At 33.9% G+C, this 26,710-nt stretch overlaps 1 protein-coding gene across 3 annotated transcripts in view; it reads right to left on the bottom strand.

Moving 5' to 3' along the window:
* Positions 1–719: 719 nt before the first annotated feature.
* Positions 720–26,710, bottom strand: part of LOC123706707 (anillin) — a 50,346-nt gene continuing 24,355 nt past the window's right edge. For 2 of the 3 annotated variants that reach the window (XM_045656069.1, XM_045656071.1), the window contains exons 8-21: positions 22,532–22,770; positions 18,002–18,191; positions 17,304–17,475; positions 10,130–10,202; positions 9,017–9,160; positions 8,121–8,270; positions 6,916–7,071; positions 5,127–5,217; positions 4,649–4,795; positions 3,157–3,299; positions 2,675–2,755; positions 2,284–2,451; positions 1,807–2,007; positions 720–1,634 (exon numbers count right to left, since the gene is read on the bottom strand). In XM_045656069.1, coding sequence (XP_045512025.1) covers positions 1,350–1,634; positions 1,807–2,007; positions 2,284–2,451; positions 2,675–2,755; positions 3,157–3,299; positions 4,649–4,795; positions 5,127–5,217; positions 6,916–7,071; positions 8,121–8,270; positions 9,017–9,160; positions 10,130–10,202; positions 17,304–17,475; positions 18,002–18,191; positions 22,532–22,770 — 2,240 coding nt within the window. In that variant the 3' untranslated portion in view covers positions 720–1,349. The remainder of the gene's footprint in view (positions 1,635–1,806; positions 2,008–2,283; positions 2,452–2,674; positions 2,756–3,156; positions 3,300–4,648; positions 4,796–5,126; positions 5,218–6,915; positions 7,072–8,120; positions 8,271–9,016; positions 9,161–10,129; positions 10,203–17,303; positions 17,476–18,001; positions 18,192–22,531; positions 22,771–26,710) is intronic. The other variant, XM_045656070.1, reaches the window with a different exon arrangement.

Genomic DNA, 26,710 nt, shown 5'->3' with positions numbered 1-26,710 from the left:
CATTTACTGTTATTTTATTGCTATGTGTATCTGTGCCATGATTCAAAGTTCAAACTGATTCACAGATTATAGTACGTTTGGAATAGTCTTTAATGTCTGTAAAACTGACATGTAGTCTGTGTAGATTGACTATTTAATCACCGCAAGAATAAATTAGAAACTTATATTAGAAATATAAGTCTGTATAATTAAATAATTAATAGATAATGGTTTTATTTAAATAAACAAACAATGAATAATACACTTTTATTGTTAATTGATTTTATGTACATCTAGGTATTGCATAATCATAATTAAAACTGATACATAAATTATATGTTTCACAAACACAAATTAGTAAAACTATTGCATATGGATGATGTCTTTTGTACAATTAAATCGTAAAAAAATAATAAATACAATTTTATATTGAATACTTGAGCAGAGCTCCGTGGGCGTATTTGGAACTAAACGCCCAAAAAAAAAAACACAGATAATAAGTTCCAAGTAAAGTCAACTCTGTGGTAACTGCTGTATTATGTAGGAAACTTTTAAAACATAAAATGGATCACCCACAAAAACAATTTTATAGAGATTTTTTAAAAGGTAAAAAATTCGATATTATAAATGATATTTGTTAAGCGAACACACACGCGAATGAATGAATAATTATAATATCTTACATAAAATTGTTGAAAAATAATACAATAAAGAAAAATAGAAAAGTAATATTTGTACCGTAATTCTAAATTATACACAAAACTAATTAATACATGGAAATAATTCATTTCAGTTATGGATAAAATATCGTTATGTGACTTTTAAAGAAAATAATGAAACAATGGAAAATTCAAAGAAATTCTAAACTGCTAATATATGGAAATTAAATTATTAATACAAATTAGATAATTTAGAATTAATCTTTGAACAAAAGATTGTTAGCTTTATCTGTCACATGCAATTTAGAAAAGGGCAGAGCAAATATGAATTCCACAAATACTTGTTATTGATATAAGGTTATATTTATTCTAATTTTTAATTATAAATATCCTAAATTGCATTATCGTATTTCTCGCAAATCCCTAAAAACTAATATTCCTAATTAGTACTTTATATGAAATTGGCCAAAAAGTTATTCAATAAACTGAATTTTAACTTGTTATAAAACAGTAAAAGTTTGGTAACCTAAAGTAATACAAATTAGTTTCCAAATATCGAATTGGAACAATTAAAATTTTATGATATAAAACCTTCTTCAATTGTTAACATTAAAAAAAAAATTAAATAATGTTCTCGGGTTATATCGACAAATTTATTTGGAACAACTATCCTCAGCTGACATTTCGGTCAAAACTGGCATTAACTTTGAATTACTCGTCTTCTTCGATGCAGCACCTCACGTACTCCAACGCACTATTCAGCATCTCTAACCACAAATCTCTATCTTTCGGCGTGTCAGCGGCCAACAGATGTCGCCTCCTCACAACCCCATCCGAACCCTTAAAGTACACGAGGGAGCCCGTATCTGGAACAATGAGACCGGCAGGCACCGATGTCTCGAGCAGGATAGTGTTAGGCCTGGCGCAGAGGTCCCTGGGGGCTCTTGTGACCCGGTCTGACGTGACGGTTGTTAGGTCTATATCACCGATTGGCATCTGGAATGAAAGCTGCATGTTATTGATCATGAACAGTGAAGCTGATCACCTACTTGCCTATTAGATTGACAAATGATCATGAAACAGATACAGAAATCTGAGGCCCAGACCTAAAAAGGTTGTACAAACAAATCTTATTATCATATCAATGAATTCTTGTCCTATCACTTACTTTCTTCTGAACATCATCAGGGTATTTCCAGTAGGAGAGCATAGGCGGTTGCAAACGGAACCAGCGTCTGTGCCACGCCCCTAGACCACTGACGTCATCAAAGGCGGTCAGAAAGGCCGCATGAGGGGGCGGGGCCGAAACGCGTACGCGCGCACGTATATCTACGTGTATGTTGCCTTCTAGCGGACTACCACTGGGAACCTATTAACAATATATTTGTAAATTGCTCACTTGAATATTTTCATTCAAATTTGATTACAATACCAGCTCACGCCTGTTATAAAATAAATTTTACTAAATCCATCAGAATATTGCAAAAGATGAAGAAAAAAGTCGCGGCAAAATTCTAATATTGGCCAATGGACTTGTATCCAGGTCAAATTAAAAAAAAACATTATCTAACTTTAGTAGTAGACTCTCGCTTTCACGTTAGTTTTTATTTAAATAACTTTTATTGGAATATTAAAATAAATTTACCTTGTTAAGCGTAAAACTCTTCCTATTGGCTTGCTGTAATGCGAATATACAATATCCGTGAAGCTGGAATTGTGGTGTCCGCACACTGTGGGGTCCCGCCGGACTTTGTACTCTGGGCGCTTTCAATTCTGACACTTTTGACTTCGGTGTTAGGAGTTTTGAGTTGCCCTGAAATCATAAAAAAAAATTTATAAATAAAACAATTAAGTTTGTTTCATACTCTAACTAAACATTTAACGAATTTACGAAATAAAAATTCACCTTTTTATTTTGTCGGTTATTTTTTTTTCTCAAAATACTTATAAACATTATTAACCTAGAAATGCATGGATACAAAAAAAAAACAAAACTGACAAAATTTTTACATAACGCTTGTAATTCAATTACTCACCTTTTTATTTGAAATATGATATTTGACGTCATGTGGCAAAACTTCTTTCGAGGCTTGCAGTAAATATACTTCGACGGTAACCTGAAAAAAAAAAATTCAAATGCATATTCTACTACCATAGACAAAAATAGATCTACATTAATAAAAGTATAAACTTAATACTATTTTATGTAAGAACTAACATTTAACTCGTTATTATTAATCAATAGATAAAAACGAGAAAAGTTTAAAAAAAATTGACGTTATAGCGATAATCTGTATATATAAAACTTCTTTATAATATACAGTTTGCTTTAAATTTAAGACAACATGAAACAACAAACACACTAAAAGATTATTTTATTTTATAAATTAATAAGATTTATCGTTTATGAGCTCGAAATATTTTTAAAACTATAATGAAGGGTAACAAACATAAAAGAAAAAAAAATGGGTCTATCTCACTCTATCATTTACTATACAATAAACAGAGATAGCATTACCTTAAAGTCGCTCGCCAAACCGTCCATACTGATTTCATCAGGGAAGTTCAGCGGAGCGTTGGGTTTAGTCAGTTGCATACTACTTGCCAATACTCTGTCTCGGCACTTGAGAAGACACACTGCGTGGTGGCCCACAGCGCCATCTACCAATTTAATAATATCATTAGCCTATATTTTTTTATTGTACGTACGTTGACGAATACTTAATCCTTGGGATTGATTTGCTCCGGTTCAAACAGTTTGTATGACTCAAAATTTGCCGATTAAAAAGAGTAGACTTTCTTGCCAGTTCTTCTTGCCTTGACTTGGGAACTGGTAATACTTGGCGATTAAAAAGAGTAGACTTTCTTGCCAGTTCTTCTTGCCTTGACTTGGGAACTGGTAATACTTGGCGATTAAAGAGTAGACTTTCTTGCCAATTCTTCTTGCCTTGACTTGCGAACTGGTAATACTTGGCGATTAAAAAGAGTAGACTTTCTTGCCAGTTCTTCTTGTCTTGACTTGCGAACTGGTAATACTTGGCGATTAAAAAGAGTAGACTTTCTTGCCAGTTCTTCTTGCCTTGACTTTCGAACTGGTAGTGAATGTAAATTTACAATTAGTTTAACTTCTTTTTGACGTTCATAAGTGTAATTGTTTACCTATATTAATAAAGATATTTTGAGTTTGAGTTTACGCTATACATTGTGTTACGAGCCAAAGATCTTAATTGTCTTGATATGTATCAAGATATCTTTAAATTCACTAAATTATGGCGGTCACCATATGTTAGTCTGTACGAGAGAGTTGACAGTGTTAGGTGATTTATAGCTCGACAGTAATAAATCAAAATCATTTATTCATATAGGTAACACCAACAATACACTTAAGAAGCGTCAAAAAACATATAAAATGCTTCTAATTTTGCCAGTTATGAAATCAAGGGCGAAGAACAGAAGAGAAGAATTGGCAATAAACGTTCCGCCACTCTTTTCAATTCTTGAAAGGCCGGCAACGCACTTGCGAGCCTTCTGGCAATGTGAGTGTCCATGGGCGGCGGTATCGCTTCACATCAGGTGAGCCTCTTGCCCGTTTGCCTGCTATTACATATAAAAAAAAATATCTCCAAGTTTTTTGTTTTACACAACGTTTGTAAGGATCTGCAACCATTACACCATGCTCCACAGGGCTTCTTAAGCAAAAAACAAGATTTGTCCTCTACCTGCAGGAGGCATGGTGAAATAGGAGCACGTAAATATATAGTCGAAGTAACTAACACACACACATATATATCTGTTTGTAAATAAATGAAGTTACACATACACGTAGCAAATAAGAATTATATTAGTTCCCTTAACAGTTTTTTCGGATAAAATTACACGTTGGTTCTAATAATAAAATTCTCATACATAAATATGAGGATAGTAACACATAATACACTTAGGCCCATAATCTTATATTTGGTCTGATAGCTTCATGAAATGATCCAGCCTACGCCCATCATAATACTCACCGGCATGCAGCTGTCTGATATAATCCCTGCGTAGGGGCACGCGAATGTTGTGAATGTGGAGTGAGGCCATCCCAGCTGTGGCTGCAGGCCCAGCGCCCTCCACCTGCAACCTCTGCATTTCATGGAGACAGGCTTGACGGCGGTGGGCTGGAATATTTACATTTCAAGTAAACTTTAATATTCAATTAGTCATAGAAATTTTAAACAAATTATTAATAAGTTATTATTCGATCATCTACTGTATTGATAGTTTTGTAAATTTGACAGTTCAGTAAAAAGTCCTCCGCTAGCCTCAGTCGCCAACCTTAACACGGGAGAGATATTTTTGTCATTGATTTTTTTTTAATAATACGAATATGGGGGAACTTAGTCGAAGTTTAGCAAATTCTTTGAGGCAAACGATAGACAAACTGTGTAACTATATTATTGTACTAATAATGTTTAAAAATCTACCAAAACTACTAAATAATATACATACTTGCTAATAATAGTAGTCTCTCTCCTTCAGCTTGTTCCGTTGAACCACTGAATTCTATCGTAGCGGCGCAAAGATTTAATGCTTGACTTGCCTGAAAATGTTAATTATAATATAAAACAAAACACGATTGAAGATGAGAGATTATAATCCCGGTAATTGTTGATTTATTCGAGTAAGATTGCAAAAATTAATAATTGTATTGACTATTTCCTGTCATTTGAATGAGCGATCGAGCCGCCATCTTGTCGAGGCGCCAAATTGTCTTTACCTCACTCTGCTCCAGGTCATTTCTGATTCATTCCAATTTGTATCGTGGTAGGAAGCAGACATATCACTTCCAAGTTAAACAGTGAATATATTTCTTTATTACGGATACTGTGTGTGTATAATTTCCGTGCCCTAACAAGAATTACAACAGTAATATTTAACTTCTAAAGATCAGTAATTTAACCCATTAGGTATTGTTTTTGGTAGGTTAACATAGCTTTTACACATTGAAAGAAAACAATTTTTTAACCGGATTAAAGCTATTTGTATTATTATAAACTCATAATTATTCAGTCACCGTGACCACGCACGCTGTACAGCACGCGAAACGTCGGAAAAAAATTAAATTTAAAATTATGTAAATAATTATAAGTTTAAAACAAAACTTAACAAAAACCAAGCCACGTTCGTGCCAACGTGCGACAAACAAAAACCAATATTATTGATGCTGAGCAATATGCCCTTAAACTTAAATGGAGATGGGCAGGCCACGTAGCCCGTTGTACAGACGACAGATGGTCTAGAGCAGTAACCGAATAGACGGGTCCGAAAGGAAAAAGGAAGAAAGGAAGACTAACAGAGCGATGGGCCGACGGGATCGAGAGGGTAGATGGCAAAAAATAAATTAGGGTGGAAAAAGTTGGAGGAGGCCTTCTCCCGGACAGTGGCCACATCTTAGTAAAACTATAACTTACTTTTTTTATTTTAATCAAATGTATGTCAAAGATGTGGAATAAAGGCTTATTATTATTATACAAATAGCTTTAATCCGGTTAAAAAATTGTTTTCTTTTAACCCATTCATTTATTATAGATTAGCTTTCAATACCATTACAATATTAAAATATCCACTAAACATAGTTCTCTTTCTTAACTGCAATGCCCTAACAAGACATAAAGTAAAATCAATTTAGGATTTAGAAATCGGCTTGAGCGTGTGTTGCCAGCCTTTTTAGTACAAAGTAAATTGTATATCAACATTGTTCTAAGGGTAATATTCAGAAATGAATGAGCTAAGTGTGTACGTCAAAACCATATTGAATTTTTACTGTAAGAATTTACAAGGAGTGTTAATATCCATGTACGAGCAAAGGCTATACATTTTGCTCCCTCAGGCTTTCTTAGTTTTGTAAGCGTGGCGATTTCCTAAATCGTCGGAGTTACGCCCCGAGAGTATAGCCAGACGAAGGCACTCTCTTCTACATTACAGTTATTCGTTTCATAGCAATTAACTAAATCATGGGAGTTACACCCCGAGAGTATAGCCAGACGAAGGCACTCTCTACATTACAGTTATTCGTTTCATAGCAATTAACTAAATCATAGGAGTTACACCCCGAGAGTATAGCCAGACGAAGGCACTCTCTACATTACAGTTATTCGTTTCATAGCAATTAACTAAATCATGGGAGTTACACCCCGAGAGCATATCCAGACGTAGGCACTCTCTTTAACTGTTACGTTGCATTCATCTGTTACAAAGGGGTACAAAGCATCCCGATAGCCCGGGAAACGTGCAATACCTGTGATATAACAGTCTGCTGCTTCGATATCTCGCCCTGCAGCTCCTTGATGCGCTGACGCACAGTAGTGACGTTCGGCACTTCAGACGTAGGAGGGGCCTCGCGCTCAGGTGATGTGTGACGAACGACGCGCATTGGTGTCGATGGTGTGCTCGACTGGAAATGTTAATAAATAAATAGTTTTCAAACAGTTAAACTAATGAAAAGTGTTTGGAAAAAATGAAACTGTGACGGCGCCTTTTCTTGAGAGGTTTGCCATGCTTTATGATTGACAATAAATTTTCGTGTGTTATTTGTTAAATTTCATCCATATTACATTGCCGTTTCTTTGTATTCTATAAAAAAACCACCACCTCACCACATCATATCTACATAGCTACCAAAAAACGCACTTTCTTCGCCCAACGCTTTTTCTCTTCCAGAAGCCTATCTTAAAAACAAAATTTACACTAACAATTTAGAACTTTATACTTTACAAAAAAATTCAATATCTCGTCCTGAACCTTTCCTATGCTAAAACGGAAAGTATTCTTCTTGTGAAAGAGTAATTAAATCATAAAATTGTAGTTGTTATGTAGAAATGATTGTCAAATACCGTAAACATGTCTAGACCACGACACAGGGAATCCTAGTGTGAGGGGCTAGTGCAGTATTTTTATAACCTAAATATCTTTTTTTTGTGTTGTATAACTGTTAATAGTCGGTGCAAAGAGATAAATTATTATCGTTATATTAGGTTACTGTGTAAAAAGTTGTAAGAGAAATAAAAATTATATAACCATAATTGTTATATTGTGGACGCAAAAACAATGTTTTAAGAGCTTTATTTCTCATAACAAAATTGTATTTTATTTACACGAGAAACTTAATATTTTAGGTTACAATTTTAGGTTCACTTTGACATGTATCTTTAATGCCCTTTTGAATTTGTTAAACGAGCGAATATTGCGAATCTTAGATGGTAATTGATTAAATAATTGCACACCTTCATACTTAATAGACTTCTTCAAATAATTTGTACGCGGCTTCGGCAACATAAGCAAACTCGCTCGACGAGCATTGCGGTAGTTGTGTATTTCAAATCAACGATATATGTTAGGCGCAAACAAAAATATAGTCAAAATAATGACACAGAATTAATCTTTAACTATGTTGTCCCTCGAATCTAAGAAAGTTCTTGGGAAACAAAAAAATATTTTATTTACCGCTTGCATTCGCCTGTAAAAGCTGACGCTGTGCACGAGCTCGCTGCCCTTGTCGTGCCTGGTTGGAGTGGCCGCTGGCTGGTTCTTTAATGGAGACTTGAACTGCGCTCGAACCTGGTACACGAAACTTGATGATGAGAGGCACGCCGGCTGCAATATATGGCCGGTCCATAACAAGAATAGACTCACAAATAGGTAAGAAATATCCACTAGGATCGCACACTAAATAGGAATTAATGAAATCGAATGATTTATGAATTTTTATTATTGAAAGCTATACGACAGTTACGTGGGGTAACATGATCGAACTATTGAGTTGTTGTACCATTGAAGTATCATTTCCGCCTAAGTTCAGAATACTCTGGATATTAAACTTTGAAAGTACCGACTACAGCGCCATCTGCCGGGCTGATTTGTGAATCTATACCATCTAGGGCTCCGCCCAAACTTATACAAAAAATCCTTCAAATCGGTCTAGCCGTTTAATAGGAGTTTAATGACATACGCAAGTACAGTAGAATTATATGTAAATGTATCCTACCTTTAAGTTACATCAAACTAATCAAATCTAAATCAAAATCAAAATCGGTTAAGTAGTTTAGAGCCCATAGCGTACAAAGAACGTGACGCGTTTTAGCGATTTGATGTTTTAATATATGTAGATTGTAATGCTGTGCAGTTGTCTGTTCTAGATACTAATGTAATATAAACTGCTAAACGACAAAAAATGTACTGTACTTGTGTAACCAATGTACTTTTATTGCAATGTAACCCAAGTGAAAAAAAACAAATGAAAGCTCTTCGGAACCTATTAACTAATAATGTACTACAATTTTAAATATATAATACAAAAGTCCGCAATACCATATATCTATTATATATTAGTGTGACGTTACCTCATTCACCTTATTAACTTTGGGCGGGGTGGGTCCCTCGTTCAATGCTTCGTCTAACAAATCATCTAACTCACTGTCACATGCACTTTGTTCGCTATCACTTTGAACAGCTTTTTTGTAGCTTGTATTGTTTTTCTTAACCACCTGAAAACAGTTAATAGTATACATATGGCATATAACATCTGGGGCCCGTGACAATTTCTTTTGATCGGGCCCTATCAGTAAAAATCGTCACGTTGTACTCAGCATCATTTTAATACACTTCCGAGATTTTCAGCGTACTCAATTACACGTTGTATATGTAATGCCACAATAGCTGGCTAGCCCAATCCATAAAACATAATATCTCAATGCATTCATCATCCATTCGCTAGCTTATTGAAGGAAACGTTAGGAAACCTGCATAAATTTATAGTGAAATAATTTTTTTTTAATTGCGGTCTCTTGGGCCCTGCCACCTCCCACTGCCACTATTGTTACATCTCTGGGCAGGAGGATTATTCTGTTTTTCATAAAAAAAAACAAAGCCTAGTTATTTTCATAACATATAGTTTATATATGGTAAGGAAAATACCGTGAAACGTGTGTCCGACACAGCGGATTGATCAGCTACTTGCCTAAGGAAAACTAAAAACAACGAAAACTTATCAAGACCAGACAATTTTGGCTTGAGATTCTTATCAAAGTCTGAGGTCGTAGGATCGCTCCCACCAATGGACACGAGAGCGTTTTTAACATTCTTTCGTACGGTGAAAGACAACATCGTGAGGCAACCGGCTTGCCTTACACCCAAGAAGTCGACGGTATGTCAGTCACAGAAGGCTGACCTATTGCCTATAACATTGACAAATGATCACGAAACATATCTGAGGCCCAGACCTAAAAAGGTTGTAGCGCCACTGACTTATTTATTTTCCTTTGCAGCCGTTGCCGATTATAATTACCACTATAGGTGTATACAGGAATGCAAATGAAAGAAAATCCAATAAATATCCATCATAATTCATCGAATATATTCAAAATAGGCTTTACTAGAGTTATTGTTGAAAATTATACGGCGTAAGCGCATTTCCAGTCTCCAATGTATATACGATTTATGTAGGGAAAACTTACATTCATAACTTCCCGGCCAAACGATGTTTCGCCCCAATCGTCCGATTTATTTAACTTCGCAGGCAAATCCTCGCTGAAATAATATAACATTAATCGTCATGCAAAAACATATAGGTATTCAGTCATCCTTATCATGGTTAGTGTGCATTTCGTAACCTATACTGAAATTTTTAAGATATAATACAATATATCGATGTAATCTTTGCTGTTTTGTTTATATAGTATATGGGTATTACGTTTTATACAAGATTCACTATCAGCTTAGAGAAGAGAGCAACGAGAAGATTGAACGAAAACAAAAATTAAGACATAATCGCTGGTTCATATATAAAATAGATGTAGGGTCTTTAACGCAAAGTAATCGAGCCGTGTTTTGGTATAAATACTGGACAAATCATGGACATTCATTGAGTTCTACAGTTCTCTGTCATATTTAATAGTGACTGTAGCTATGGGAATCCCTACGTACTAATGTATATTGTTATTTTAAGGTCCGTGGTATGGAGTTAGACACATGGGCCTCCACTACTAATTAAAGCATAACGGTAGTTGCCGGCAAACCCAAAATTTATACATTATATATGCGTTAAGCACTCAGCTATAGTGAACAACATTTTTACAAAAAACAGAGATTTGTTCGACATAAAAGCTATATAAATAAGCTCGTTCGATCTCTTGTTCACCAGCTCTTCAACAAAAACATCAATAGGTGATACTGTTCGTGTGATTTTCTATGGAAAATACTATCATTTGCATACCACTTTGATATGTGTTTTTTTAATATCTTATCGTTCGTAGTAAATGAACTGGACACTAGTTCAAAGGTATTCTACGAGATTTCGTTGTTAACAAAGAATTTTTTTTTGTTTAACCCGAGAAATGTCATTTCTTATTTAGGGTCAGCACTCGTCTAATATAAAGATGTATAAAAGGAAACAGGACTCATAATGAACTTGTAAAGCTTTTACACTGCCAAATAAGGCCAACGATTTAGCTTATTTAGTTTCCAATCGCTTAAATATGACTTATTAAACCGCGTCCTATATAATTAAAATAAACTTAATAATCACCAAATATAATGATAGAATCAACCACGACTGGACCAATAGATATGATACCTGAAGGCAAATACTCATGAGGAAATCGGCAACGACCTAACAACTTTATATTTATATACAAGCCGATGCAATCTCGAGGCCAATATAGTAGGTTATTATTTATTATAATATGGTACAAGTAGGGAATGCAATCCCGATCTCGCGGGATCTCGCGAGATCGTAAGAAGTGTAATTTTTCGGGATCAATCCCGAAGCATAATATGACGAGATCCCGTTCGAGATTGACGGGATTGGGCTGCAATGGTCAGCGATTCTACACACATCCGCTCGGGACGCTTCACGCGACATTGCACATTACATAGGCTACATTGCAATGGACATTATATGCCAGTTAGCAGATAGCACTCTTGAGACATTTTAGAAGATACTCTTTTTTTGGAAGTTACTTTCAAAATCACCAATTTTAATCTCCTTGAGCTATACCTACTTTTGTTTTGATTATGTTCATGTAATTAAAATTGTTAGTTGTTTAGTTCGTAATATTAAAGGATAAAGGCTTTTGTTTTCTTTCAAATAATATTTTATTTTAATTAACCTCACTATCACAAACATGCAGTTTTCAGTCACGTGAATTATTTTTTTAAACTATACGAGATCCCGAAGATTTCGGGATCCCGCCGGATTGATATTTCTAATCCCGCGGGATCTCGAATTCACGATTTCGAGTCGGGATTGCATTCCCTAGGTACAAGGCTATTACCTACGTAGTTTGGTCCCAAAATTCTTTCACTGGCACATTATTTTTAATTATCAAATGTGATTTTATAAAAAAAAATTGCATTCTATTTTTCAATGACTATTGTTTTAAAACAAAAACACTTTGCGTAATTTTTCACAATGGAGTGGGCATTCAAAGAAAACCGAAGCTGTTATTGTGTTGCACTCGCCGAGAACCAATTTCAAGATGCTCAAAAACTTGAATATAAAGCTTAGGTTTGTGTACCGCACTATTGATAGGTACAATGAAGTCTCCAGTGTCGAGGACAAGAAAATAACTAGCCGGCCACGCTCCTCACGAACACCAGTATTAATCAAGGCTAACAAGGCGCGGATAGCAAGAAATCCTGTCCGAAAACAGAAGTTGATGGCTTTGTCAGTAGGAAAGCAGTAAAAAACGTTTTAAATGAAGATCTTGGTCTACGAGCATACAAAAAAAAGAGTGGAACCTTACTTAATGGTCTTCTAAGCAATAAGGCTTAAGAGATCACGGTTGTTGTTGTTAAAGCGGTACGCGAAATCGTAATATCCACAACGGATTAAAAAAAAATAGATATTGAAGAGAAACATACAAAAAACAGAATGATGAAACGCTAGGAACCCTGAAGAGGCTGGAAATAAAGTTCCGAGGGTGCAACATGGACATCATTCATCATCAATAATGGCCTGGGAGTGTCCTATTACGGGCCAACTGAGTTTAATTTTTTGGGAAAAGGGGTTCAAAACCATTGCAAAAGTATACCAAGAGACGGTTTTGGATCGGCTTGTCTAAGACCTGCGAAGCGCTATTTGCGGGACACCACTTAGTGTTCCAGCAGGACTCTGCGCCTGCACATAAAGCCAAGACCACTCAAGCCTGGTTTGTGCGTCAAAACATCGACTTAATTAGACATGAGGATTGGCCTTCCTCCAGTCCGGAACCTAATCCTTTTTACTATAAAATTTGACATGTTAGAGAGGCAAGTCTGTGATAGACCCCATAGAAATTTGGAGAGTCTGAAGTAATCTTTAAAAGCAGTCACTGAAATCGACATGAATGTGCCTGCTGCGATAGACCACTGGTCGCGGCGCTTAAGGGCCTGTATTAAAAATAAGTGAGATCATTTCGAATAATTTGCTTTTTCTATGCCTTAATTAATTGCATTAAAGAGCATTAAAAATTGCTCAGTACTTCAGTATCATTATTTCCATTGATGACAGAACTTTGGGACCGACTATGTCAATTGTCAGAATTATGCCCCGATTATAGCCCAGACGCACTACGTTCAACAGTTACATTGCAGTCATTCATAACGTAGCAATTAACTAAATCATGGAAGTTATGGCCCGAGAGTATAGCCAATTTTTCATGGTTTAACGGGTCGCGGTGCAAATACGGGGCAGGGTCCGTAGTATCTATATAAGCTCACGATTTCTAAAGCACTTGAAAATACGTAATTTTTTTTTATAAAATAGGGGGAAAACGGGCAGGGGGCTCGCGAGTGCGTTGCCGGCCTTTTAAGAATTTGTACGCTCTTTTCTTGCTGGAGATGAAATAAAAAAACGAGTTGAGCTTGACCCGAGCGGTAACGCGCGTTCGGCTCTTACATCGAGAGGAAACAACGTCTATGGGTAGACAACGTTTAGGTATTTGCCAACGCGGCTAATGGACTACCAAGTTAGATATATAGGCTACCGTTAAGCAAAATAAAAAGTTGAAAAAATTACTTTTATATACATTTGTCGCGCTCCTAAACAAGACTGGTCACATTTATACAAACCACAGCGATTTAGTTTATATAACATAATGATTTTATTAAATTATTCTGTAAAATAAATAAATTCAATTCAAACAAACATATACACTCCAAGAGAATCATAAAAACAGTTAAAAATCGATGCAGCGTTTAACTTAATAACAATATACAGTCCTAATTTTTATTCCGTTACGCGATTGTGTCCTGTTTCTTGACCACCCAGTGACTGATGAAAATGTATGACAAAACTTACCATTATGTGGTGTAAATTACTGTAAATCCGAAAATAATATTAACAATAACGCGTAACTGAATAACCCCCCCCCCCCTCCGCATCGTAACGTTTTACAAATGGTCTCCCCCCCAATCGTAACAGAATACTTGAACGCTTCCTAACTTTGAATTTTTTACACAAAACAAGTTTGTGTATCTATCCGGATATAATTAATATAAAACAAAAATCTTTTGGTCGGAGAAAATGGATGAAATGGACTAGGGATTAATAAATACCTCATTTATGCACACACAACCATGAAAAGGAGTGAATAAAATACCATAAATAATTTTATTTTTTTATTCCTTACAAAAACAGATAGAAAATTTCTACTATCACAGATAATAACTTAATATAACACCTTCAAATACAATGAAGGTCATAAAAACCTATAGACCTCTCTATCTTTAGCATACTGAATAAAAGAGGCAGCTGTAGTTTGAGTCGTTACTAAACATCTACTGTATGTGTACTTATAAATAATAAAATACAATGCAAGTTTGATTTCCTACATTGCATTTCAAATCTTAAATCGATCTATATAAGGTTCAATGTACTTTGCACTACACAAAGGTAGCGAGTGTAACTTAAGTAAAAATCGTAACGAAATATCACAAATTAACTCCTATATAAACCGCTTTATGAACCAGCATTTAAGTTTGTGCGTATATTACGTTAAGTACTATAAGGCATGAACACAGTCCATAAACTGGGAGTCCTAATTAATCTTGTCAGTATTATTTTTAATGTTTAGTGTTAATTGATGATATGATTTGACATAAGATCTGTATCTTGATAGTATCATGATAATTTGGATGATGGATGATGAGTGATATAATAATATAATGGTGAACATTTTATCATCTTTGTAATAAAATATAACAGTTTAGTTCATTACGTATTTCGTGGACTTATAGTCCAGTTATTGCTTTTGTAAATCTTTATACTAATATTTTGGGCAAATAATTTGGAAATTGTCGTTATGTAAACCTTCTCTACCTGACACACTTTATTATTCACACTTCAAGTATTACGTCACGAATTTGGGGGGGGGGGGGTCCCCCTCTTGTAAAACGTTACGACGCGGGGCGGGGATTGAATTACGCGTTATTGTTAATATTATTTTCCACTTGCCAGTTCTTTACACCACATAATGGTAAGTTTTAGCTATAAAGTGTTACTGGGGGTGGTCACGAAACTATTTACTATTGGATACAGTTATCAGGGGGGGGGGGGGGAAATCTACAAAAATTGCGTGACGTAATACTTGAACGCTCCCTCATCCTTGTAGAAGATGTCATTAATTAATATCAAGTAGCTGTAATAGGATTTTTGATCCGTCATACATTATCCAAAAGAAACGCATTTTTTTCGAGTTACTATTTCAAAATCGCTCATCTCTTTCTGTCAAATAATCCCTCTTCCATGATAAAAAGAGACAATTCAATTAAAAATAATACCGCCATGATTAATACTAGATAATAAATTATCCTAACCTATCTAGGCAACGTACAGTCTTAATGTATTAATTGAACTAATTGGCTTAGGCTGGCTGGCTAATATATAAACGTACTTCACTGTTATATATATAATGGAGCATGAATATTTGCGTTCGTTTATAAATTGTTGTTCATTATTTTATTTAAGAGAATTGTATCAAATCAACCCTGTCAGGGTTGCTGTTATTAATAAAATTAAAATAAATTTTACTCTGTGGTTTGCGGTTTCTTTCTTGGATCATTATTTAGTACACAAAGATATTTGTGCTATCTTCATATATAAAACCTCTGTGCGTTTTGTAATTCCCAATTCGATTTTGATGACATTTTGTGTCTTCAAGTGGATTTGAGAATAGTTTAGATCACAAGTAGACAATTTTTGTAATTACGTGTTAACAGGACGTCTTCCGTAAGTTTTAATTTGTTATACAGTAATTATAACGCGTGTACGTATAACACGATTTCCGTGACATTACGCGGTATTTCTCCCTTATAACGTGGAAATTTCTTAAGTTTTATTGCTGTAGTGTGAAATTTATAATGGTTTTTCAAGTCAATAATTAGTTGCAATTGCATTGTTATAAAATTAAACTAAATAACTTTATTCAATTTGTGTTTCAAGTTTTTGAATTGTTCAAACGATTTTACGATAATATTCTTATAACGCGGACCGGACTACCGCGTTATTATAGGGGGGATTATTGAATATTTATTTTTGCAATTTGTTTGACTTTTAAACAAATGTCCCATTGACGTAATTATCTACAAATAATATTCTGATTGTCATTACGATTGGCTTATCGCGTTAAGCGTTACACGATAATGATACAAAATGCATTTATAATAACATGCTTTGGTTGGTTGAGTTGTTATATGACCACGATTTGTTAAAAAATAGGATTTTTCGCCTCAAATAACGAGATCGTTTATGATATAACACTTGAATATCGCTTGTAACAACAATGCTTATATTGTCAATTCTTTATTTTTTGTTTCATCTAAAAGGCCTATTTGAATTATCGTTAATTTTTTTGTTTCGGCAAATTTACTTGTATTCAGGTAAAAAATTTAAGATGAACACACGATATTAAAACACTTGTTATGCACGAGATATATAGTCATTCAAATGAATTGACATAACGAGAAGATTGGATTGTTCTATGATCCGATCCAATATGGACCTTATATTAAACGCATAAGTCTCATTTTAACTTTACATAAAATTGTCAGTGTACTTTTTAAATCGATATAATCCGGAAGACTAGTATATTATGAACTACAAAATTTGTTACGAATCTATGAAATGTATTGTCATTACGCTTATTCATAAAAAAAGTAAATCAGTCTAATTGCACTTTTAACCAGTACTCTTTTGTCTCTTTCAGTCAATATGCATTTTCGCTGTAATGAAAAGAGACGGATAAGTTAAATCGATGCAATACTGATTTATTACACGACTAAGGGAGTGTGTTTCATGACGAGACGTTTTGCGTGCTGTATATCCTCTTTTGTATTGTTATTTCAAACTTCCCTACATCGTTTTATCTATGATAAGCTCACGTGAAATGCGTTCAAAACACTTATAAATAATAGACAGAATGTACATTTAAAAATCGAAGCATCGTTCGCTTGTGATTGGTCGACAGCGTTTAACCAATCGCAAACAAGCGACACGTTATTTGATTTTCATACCCCATAATAGAATAAAGAACGTGAATTTCTATATTTATGCTTAGTTATTACTAAGTTTGTATCGTGAGGCCCAATTGCACCACAACGGCTCATATACATAGAAAGAAAAATATGCATTCCACTGTATAATAACCGCACCTAGAGCCACCACAGTCAGAGTACTCCTCTTGCGTGTCTGCTTCTATGTCTGAGAGGCGTGGGTATAGACTGGTTGGTTGTTGTACCACTGCACCATTCTCTTTATTGTTCACTTTGATCCTTTTAACGTCCTCTAGTACAGATAGGACTACGGGTGAGTCCTGTTGAGAACCTGGAATAAGAATTATTTAAAATTAGCTTAAAGTTCAACAATTTGAAACAGATTTTAACTAGAGTACTGTTTCGTCTCTTTTTGTCAAATAGTGTTTACGGTGTGATAAAAGAAGACACAAGAACTCAAGTTAAAACGGTTATATTCAAGTTTTTATGAAAATCCTAAGTGTTGTTTACAACGAATTTCACTTATTCTAATGGATTTTTATTACGGAAATTAATTAAACATATTTTCAATCGGAGAGTAACATAAAAAAATACTTCCAAACCAATAATTATAATACAGCTTTTTATTCTTATAGCTTGCCAAAATGGTGACGCACACAGCGTATAACAATAACGTACGGTCACAAGTCCGATAGAAACAATAATTATTGTACGATACATTATAAACTTGAATGAAAATAGTAAATTTCGTTTAACTTAACTTTGCAAGGATTTTCTTACAATCAGCGACTTTGGTACCAAATCCATTGAAATTTAAATGGAAGAACGGAGCTTTAGATTAACAAAGAAATACTTACTTCTACGTTTAACCGGCTGTGCTGCTTTATCATCTTCCTTTACCTCCTCTATATCAGGTTTGGGCACATTACTTATAATCTCAGGTTTTCTAATCTGAGAGAGGCTACTGGTGCTGCCCATGAGAGGTGCCTTCTCCGAGGGATCATTTTCATCATCATCAGAATCGTCCGGCTTTGGTGGAGGGGGTTGCTGAAAACACAATCATATTTTATCAAAACAACTATCGAATTTAGGATATGCCTTAATTTGTAATAAATCATTGGAAGACATGATATGATCAGTGTTGACCTAGTGGCTTTAGCGAGATGATTCATTTATTCTAACAGGCAAGTAGGTTATTGTGTGTATGCCGGTTTCGTTACTATATTTTCTCTCATCATACGAGCGAGTAGAGAGTTCACATAGAGAACACAAGCCGGGATTCGTACCTCAGGCAGGAGTTCCACCCTAAACCACTAGGTCAACTCTGCTCTTACAGAAATTATGCAACGAATATATATATATGAAAGTATGGGATATCTTCTGACATACAAAAGGGTCCTAAAACTCAAACAGTAGTGTTCACGACTTTGGATGCGACAAAATATTCACAGATAGTTTTACACAACGAGAACATACTACATTTATGGAAACTATTTCCATAACAAAACTCATCATTATCTATGGGAAAGTTGTGTGTGCTTCAGAAATTATCGCCACCCACTTATGTACTTACATCATGGGTTGGTCAACATTTGTAACATGTGTTTCAATGAGGGACTTCTTCGCCTAACCGGTATTTATAACGATGTGAATTTATACGTTAATGTATAGTGAAAGAGTTAAGAATGTATGTGTTTGTTTACGTAGAAACATAAAACTTAAATATAAAATTTATTACTAACGAAACACACACACAAAATTAAGGAATAAGTGTGTAATGTGTGTGTTCTGGTTGTAACTGACCCTGGCTCAGTATTATGCTGAGGAGCAGACGTATTCCACAGCGCTGGTCATTATGCCAGAGACAACCAAGTTTCTGCCTCAGACGCATAAAAAGAAAAATAATGTTATAATAATGAAGATTAATGTGTTTTACACAAATATATAGTAAAAAAAAATAATATGAATAATTGTTATACTAAATAATAATTAAACTTACTACAAGAAATAGATAAATCAATATTTTGATAACTAGATTTCGTGGGATTTTTGTTGAGTAAGTAGATACATATATGATAGAAGTACATCACTGTGACGTAAATTTGATTAGACGATAATGTACAATTAATGAATTTTGTATCTTCCTATGAAAAGAAATGTGTATAGATTTCTATCTCACTACGCATAAAATTATATGAAGTAGGTCATTTGTTTAAATTAGTATATTCAAGTAGTTTTTGTCGAATTAACTTTGTCCTTAATTATTAAAATTCTTTAATTAAGAGTAATTAACTTGGTAAAATCATGCAAGTTATGAATAATAAATGTAAGATTATATTAAGCCTAGCAGCCTTTATACAAATCTGGGGTTCGATTGTTGAGAAAAAAAAACATCTTGGCGGTGCTTTGCAATGCTTATAGCTTTATTTGTGACACAAAACGTACAACCAACTGATACTGGATTTTATTTCTTTAAATTGTCATTTGTCAAATGGTTTTCCGATAATTTACGATGTCAAGTACGCCCACAAATAGAAAACATTACATATATACGTAAACTGTTATAAGGCCAGCATAAAATTAACCAACTCTAGTTAGATGTATAAGCGCAAAATACACCCATATTAGTATTATCAACTTTAAATAGAATAACGTAACAAAAGGTCTGCTTCATGTCAGTACCTATACTAGAAGAAAAGGAGACATAGTCGCTTCTTATGTGAATGTATTGTTTAGTATGTTAAATGTATATAGTTTCCGCTTTGGAGTGATCTGTAATGGTTGCTTATTTTGTTAAATACGTAACATTTTCATTTAAAAATTATACATTACTAAATTTATTAATGATATAAATGAATAACTTTATTTATATTTGTCTATTTAGGTTAAGAAAATTGTTAATATTGAAAATAATGTTTATTTACTACATATATGATGTATATCAACTAGGACTAGCTGTCCTGGCATGGCACTTTGGATGAGTATTCATGTATTTTGGTTAAAATGCCTACGTTGCTAAAGGATTGTAGACACTTATACTAATAATGAAACAATTTTTAAAATCAACCGCATTTGAGTTTCATTACAAATTACTTTCTTCTTCTTAAGTCTTCTTCTTAGTCTTACAATATAAGCGATATATTAGAATTAGGATCTGTTTCACAATGTACGGATAAGTTATACATAAGTTCCAAATAAGCTTTTTATTACTTAATGGTAGGATAAACACTATTTTTTGCGTTTCACGACTGTGTCTGAAGTCCATCATAAGTTATGAGTCCGATGAAACGCCCGAATAAGAGAATAAGTTGCATAGCTTATTGGTTGTGAAACAGACCCACAGTATAGTGTTGTAACATATGTCTGAATTTGGTGTGTGCATGTATTTTGTATTATATCATAAACAAAGTTTAGTTAAAAGTCGTATATATGCCGCAGTAATGTAGTTAAATCTGAGAGTTAATTAAATCTCTAGACAGTTAATTAAACGTCGATATTCAATCAGTTCATTACTATGTATCAAGTCGCTAGCATTTTGATTCAAATTAATTAGCATCGAAAACGTTTAACTATCTGTCTGACCGAAAGCCAGCGTGTTGATTAACAATGTAAAACAAGACTCCGCCATGTTGTGTGATCGTGAAGAACTGAGAGCTTGGAAATTCCGTGTTTTGCTTTATTCTAAATGGTTAGGTTATGTTAGTTCTATTGCCTAGGACGACTTGATTGAATATCGCAGTTTCAATAAACTGTCTAGAGATTCAATTAACTCTCTGACTTAACTACTTTACTGCGACATATATATTTTATAAATAATATGTAAACTTAACGAGGTGAATAATAAAATACAGCATACACCTACGCACAAAACGTTATGTGTTTTAACAAGAATCGTTATCAAACGTGTCCACAAGCAAAACAAAACACGGTTTGCCGAGTACAAATCCTGGAATTCGAGTAAGCATTAAAGGATACGAGTCGCAAGTATTTTTAGAACTATGGGAATAGGGGAAACGTCTCGTTTATCATTAACTTCTCGTGTGTCTATAGTTAAATATATTTGTCATCGTAAACTTGTAAACACTTTCAAATCACATAATTTCATTTCAATTTCAAATACATGCATTTTATTATTATATATATAGCTATATAGATTTTTGTTTCATAATTGCTTGTATTTTGACAAGATTTTGCGACACCAATAATCGTAAATACATCAAACCCTTCCTAAAATATCACTATCTGTTTGGTAATTATTCACCTTATTGCGTTCATTTAGAAGCAGCTGAAAGACTTTATTTTATAATCTACTTTTTAGTACAAACAAGTAGATTATAACGAGTATTATTACGATTAACGAGATTATTTTCAGTTTTAGTTTGTATTGGGTTTTTTTTTCCATACTAGGGTTGCCTTACAAAAATCGCTTGTTAGTGATAGGTCCGCTCGTTGCCTAATAACTTATGTAACCTGTTAAAACACACATATAAAACGTGTAATTAAATGTAAATAAATAAATATTATTCGTGACATTCGCAAATATGTCTGGTACAAACCCATTGGGATTTAGATGTTATCCGTCAAACAAAAACTTGTCTACACTAGAGATCATACATTCGCAGACCAGTTTACTATGTATGCATTTCGAGTTCATGGTCGGACCACATTTTTAAGGTCAAGTCCTGGTCATTTGACCACAATATATAATATATAAATGTTAGGGGCCTGATAATCTTAGTACATCCCTAAATGGTATATTAGTTTAGAGAACTCCGGCGTAGTTCTATATAAAAAAATTCGAGTCGTATGCCCTACGAATCGCAATTTTTTCTGAAAAATACAACTTCAGGAAGTCAATTTACTTAGATTTTTTGAAGTCGATCAACGATTCATAGTAATTGCGATTGGTGTTTCTGTATAGAAACCGGCGATAGCCCACCTCTAAATAGAATATCTAATAAATTTACAGATTTACGTGGAGTTCTATTTAAAAAATACCAATTGTATCTCCTACGAACAGTTGAGTCGATAAACGATTAATATTTCTATATAGGAATTAGCCTATATAAGTAACTAAAAAACTAGGCAATGAGATATTAGTATGTCATTTGTAAAATATGACTTACATAATTATAATAAGGTAATAACTTTATGTACCGACAGCTAGGACTAACACATATGCTTCAATGTATGCCTTTTTGATTGTCCGTTGAGTGAACTAACAAAAGTTATTTTATTTGTCCTTATATAGTAGATAGTTATATTTTAATGTTATTCTTTAGAATGTTTCTCCTAAATAATTTCTTGCTAGTTTCATGTGTGATTCTTGTCTACATTGACCTGTTAAGACACGATTGTTTTTATAGTAAATAACAAATAACCCTCACCTTGTAATGAAATCTATTCTGCAGCATCTCCATCTCTTTCTCCCTCTCTTGCTTGAACTTATTTGCTATTGTCGTCTCGCTTATCGTCTGCTCTTTATTGAACAAGGCAGCCAGTTTGTCTTTTATCCCTCCACCAACTGAGCTTTGACTGATATTGTCCTCAGTGAGACTGTCTTTGGAATTAGTTCGCGAGCTTTCCGTACTTTTTGGTTTTTGTGTTTTCGCTGGCGTTGGTTTAGCTGAAAATAAATCTGGTCAGTATTCAAAACGTTATTTAAATATATTGCGTTAACGGTGTTTAATAAACATGTTATTTATCTTAATATTTATGCGTCACGTTAGTTATATTTATTACTTCGTTGCATTAAAATATAAAAATTGAACACAATTAAATGAGGGCAACAACAACCTTATCGCTTTCGAGCGATCTCTTCGACTGTGAGAAAAAAATGTATTAAGTTAGATAATGTAGGCAAGAAGCGTAGAACTACATATTACATATAGTTATTAAGACAAAACTAAACTAGAACAAAAAAACAAACTTAACTAAAACGGGATACATGAAAAATAAAAAGTGCATATCAATCACGATAAATTTAGACCAGTCTCACATCAGTTAGTATGAAAGTTAGGGATACGATGGGGACAGGTAATGTTTGTTGAGAAGAAATTTAAAAGAAGATAGAGACAGAGCTAATTGAATAGAGACGGTAAGTGAATATCATAGCCTAACTGCTGAGAACTTAAAGGATTCGCCAATAAAGGAGGAGTTATGAGATGGGATTTCAAGGATATAGTTTTCGGAAGAGCGTAAGCTATAGTTACGTCTTATATATAATTATAATTATGTATTTTGTTTATGCAGTTCAATTAAAAAAACCCTAAGCTCCTCGCAAATAACATCTAATATAAAATTTGCGTTCACACTATATCTACCAATGTTACACGAAGCACTGAGCAGTGTCGGTTATTGCGTAGGTTCAATCCCCGGTTGTGCACCAATAGACTGCCTATGTGCAATCGCTCATAATGAAAACATAGTGTAGGGAAAGCCGGCCTAAAACCCAAACAAGACGATGTCAGGCACAGGAATTCTGAGGCCCAGACCTCGTTACCGACACAACGAGTTGTTCTATAAATATTAAGCTGAAAATTTTCGATTATTTTTAAATTATGATATCAAAATCACCGTTTTAATTTCATACACTTAAGATGGCCACGGTCACTATAGCAAACTTTGAATTATTTTTTTATTACATTTTCTTTGACGATCGTGGGTACCACCTAAAGAGATTCAACATTATCGACAGAGCATTCAAAAGAACACGAGCCAAGGCTGTACATTTTGCTCACTCAGGCTTCCTTAGCTTATAAGCGTGGCGATAACCTAAATCCTTGGAGCATCACATTCTTTTAGGATATCTTTCTTAGCAATAAATATTTAATTAGGTCGCATATATTCTATTATTGTACGTGAGCGGTTAATATTTATTAAAAATTATCGCCTATTATTTAACATGACCCAGGAACCGTACATTTTGGTCCTTCGAGCCGGAGCGGTCTATGGCTACAAAATCTTTTATTTTTTTTCATTTTTCACGGTTTTTTGACTTCAGTTTTGTGTGTTATTTATGTTTAATTATATTACAAATATATTATATTTTGCGCGTTCACAATTAAATTTAACAGGGGTTTAGTTGTTTCTGATTATTTTTGGTTTAATTGCTGTAAATGATTCATTGTAGGTCAATCAACCAACCTGGTTGGCCTTCATGATGCCAACGGACAGATGTGTAGTCTTTTTTACGATTTGACTATTGACAATCAAGTAACATAGGAATATTGTACCTAGTATGCTTAAAACTATAATTAGTATGGCTTAGGCGTAATCTTTTATGATAATAATTTAGCGACGGTACAAGCCATGGGTACATGGGTGATGGCTTCTCTCTGCTTGTTTCTCTGATCAATCTCGATTTTTGGGACTAAGACATGCCTCACAGTACCAGCAAGTGTTAGGATACGGGGCCGAGGTTTGAACCTACAATCTCAAACTAACATTGAATATGGCTCTCATAGCAAAATCCAAATAAAACGTTTTGATAAGTTATGGCCTGTATTTCCATAACATGGAAGGTCACACATACGTAACGTAAAGCCTCACACACTATTTGCTTATCGTTTGTACAAACTTTATTGTCTGCATGACCCAAATTCAAGTATTGAAAAGAAATCGTTCATTTGTTTCAAACGTAAAACGAATAAATATAGAACCTTAAAGTCAATACGAAGACTTAAAATATTTTTTTTATCATTACGATGTTTTCATATAAAAAATGATAACCAGAGCAACAATGGTCCATAATTTATAATAAATGCCTTCGGAGTTAATTCTACACTATTATAAACTTAAACAGTTTGGATGAACGCATTTTCCAACGAAGAAAATTATGATTAAATCATCCCTACGTTCTAGGACTTTAGAATCAAATCTAGATCAAAAGCGAAGATGGGACCGTGGTGTTTTAGTGGGCACAGTAACTGAGTCCCACTTAACCCTCCCTCACATGCAATCATACCGTAGAAAATCACGATACAAAAGTTTCTTATCCTCAACACGACGGAATATTGTTAATAGATAAAGGATACTTTTGCAATTGCTATTTAAGTTCTAAGAACTAAAACAATGCTTGAACAAGTGCAGCGTAATGTCGAAATTGCTCGAATTGCTACAGTAAAATTACGAAATCCTTTACATTTTCTTGACACTTTTCACTACAATTTTTAAAATCGCCGTTCTTATAATGCCAATGATCACGCCATAATAGTATATTTATAAATAGTAAGTGACAATATAATGTATAATTAATCAATATAATATTAACTGAATAGATAAACAATTATTTACAGAAACAACTATTTTCTTTACAAACGGCTCTAAATAGGGTTGTATGAATAATTAATAATACTGTGAGGTTAGAAGAACTAACAATTTTAATTAATCTATTGACTTGAGATAAAATTTAGTTAAAATAACGATAAATGCCTTAAGGCTTTATTGAATAAATTAAAATTTCGAAATCACCTTATAAAATCACCTTAAATTTTTATTGTTTAATGAGGAATTTAAACAATTTTACAGGAACTCTCCACATGTAAATCACCGTTTATATTTGATCACGATTCACAAGTGTTAACTGCGCGAGCGCACAGCGCCAGACAGAATGGTGGATTGACAACCGTTGGTCGAGAGCTAATGACCCAATCTGTCAATATTGCACGCTTCCGAGTTACTGACTACCATTTGACATAACCGTAACCCCATAATGGGGTATGGGACAGACATATTATGTTGTATGATGGTTCAATATGTTATTATTTATAATACAAATCTAACGCAATGTAATGCATATGTACTTAAAATGAATACACATATTTTTATAATACAATGGGATTATTTAAAGTCGTTCGTCTCATTAAAATCCCTGAACGGAGAATTTATTTGCCACCCTTCTGTTCACCATATAATTAAATAATTCTTCTCCTAACATTAACTTAAAATATGGATATAATTTTTTTACTACTAGTCTCTATGTAGTTAACAAATGTGTATTTTATAATATTAAATGACTTGTATAAATAAATAATAATACCTAACACTATTAAAAGTATGTTATTTGACAGTTTTGAGGCTAAGGGAATGTACATCTTTATTGGTAGTTGTCCTATTTGGACTCACATGGGAGACATGGAATACCCCGAAGCTGGAGTAGTCATTCCCCGCACGATTTGTCGCAATCCAGAGAAAAAATAATTAAGAGTACTCAGTATAATTTGCTTCTATACGATTTATAGACATGTACCCACCCAATAGGTATCTTAAGAATCCATCTTCAGTTGAACACTCAAAGATTACTCATAGTCAAATTGTTTATTAGTTTTGAAACTTAAATTTGACGACGTGCGTACAACCAAGTTGGGTTTCACAAAAACAAATGTTTTACATTGAAATCATTTTTCTTTTATAAATATTTATCCTTAAACCTGATGTCACTAAGATCCATGTTTGTCATTGCGCACTGTCCTGGACTTGTCAAACGAGTTTTAGTACGACGCAAAAAGGTACTATACTTTAGAAGGCCAAAGAATCCTAACAATGCAATTGTTTCTTTAGGTAAA

This window comes from Pieris brassicae, chromosome 3, assembly GCF_905147105.1.
Source record: "Pieris brassicae chromosome 3, ilPieBrab1.1, whole genome shotgun sequence".
NCBI classification, from domain to species: Eukaryota; Metazoa; Arthropoda; class Insecta; order Lepidoptera; family Pieridae; genus Pieris; species Pieris brassicae.
This window is presented reverse-complemented; position numbering and strand designations above follow the sequence as displayed.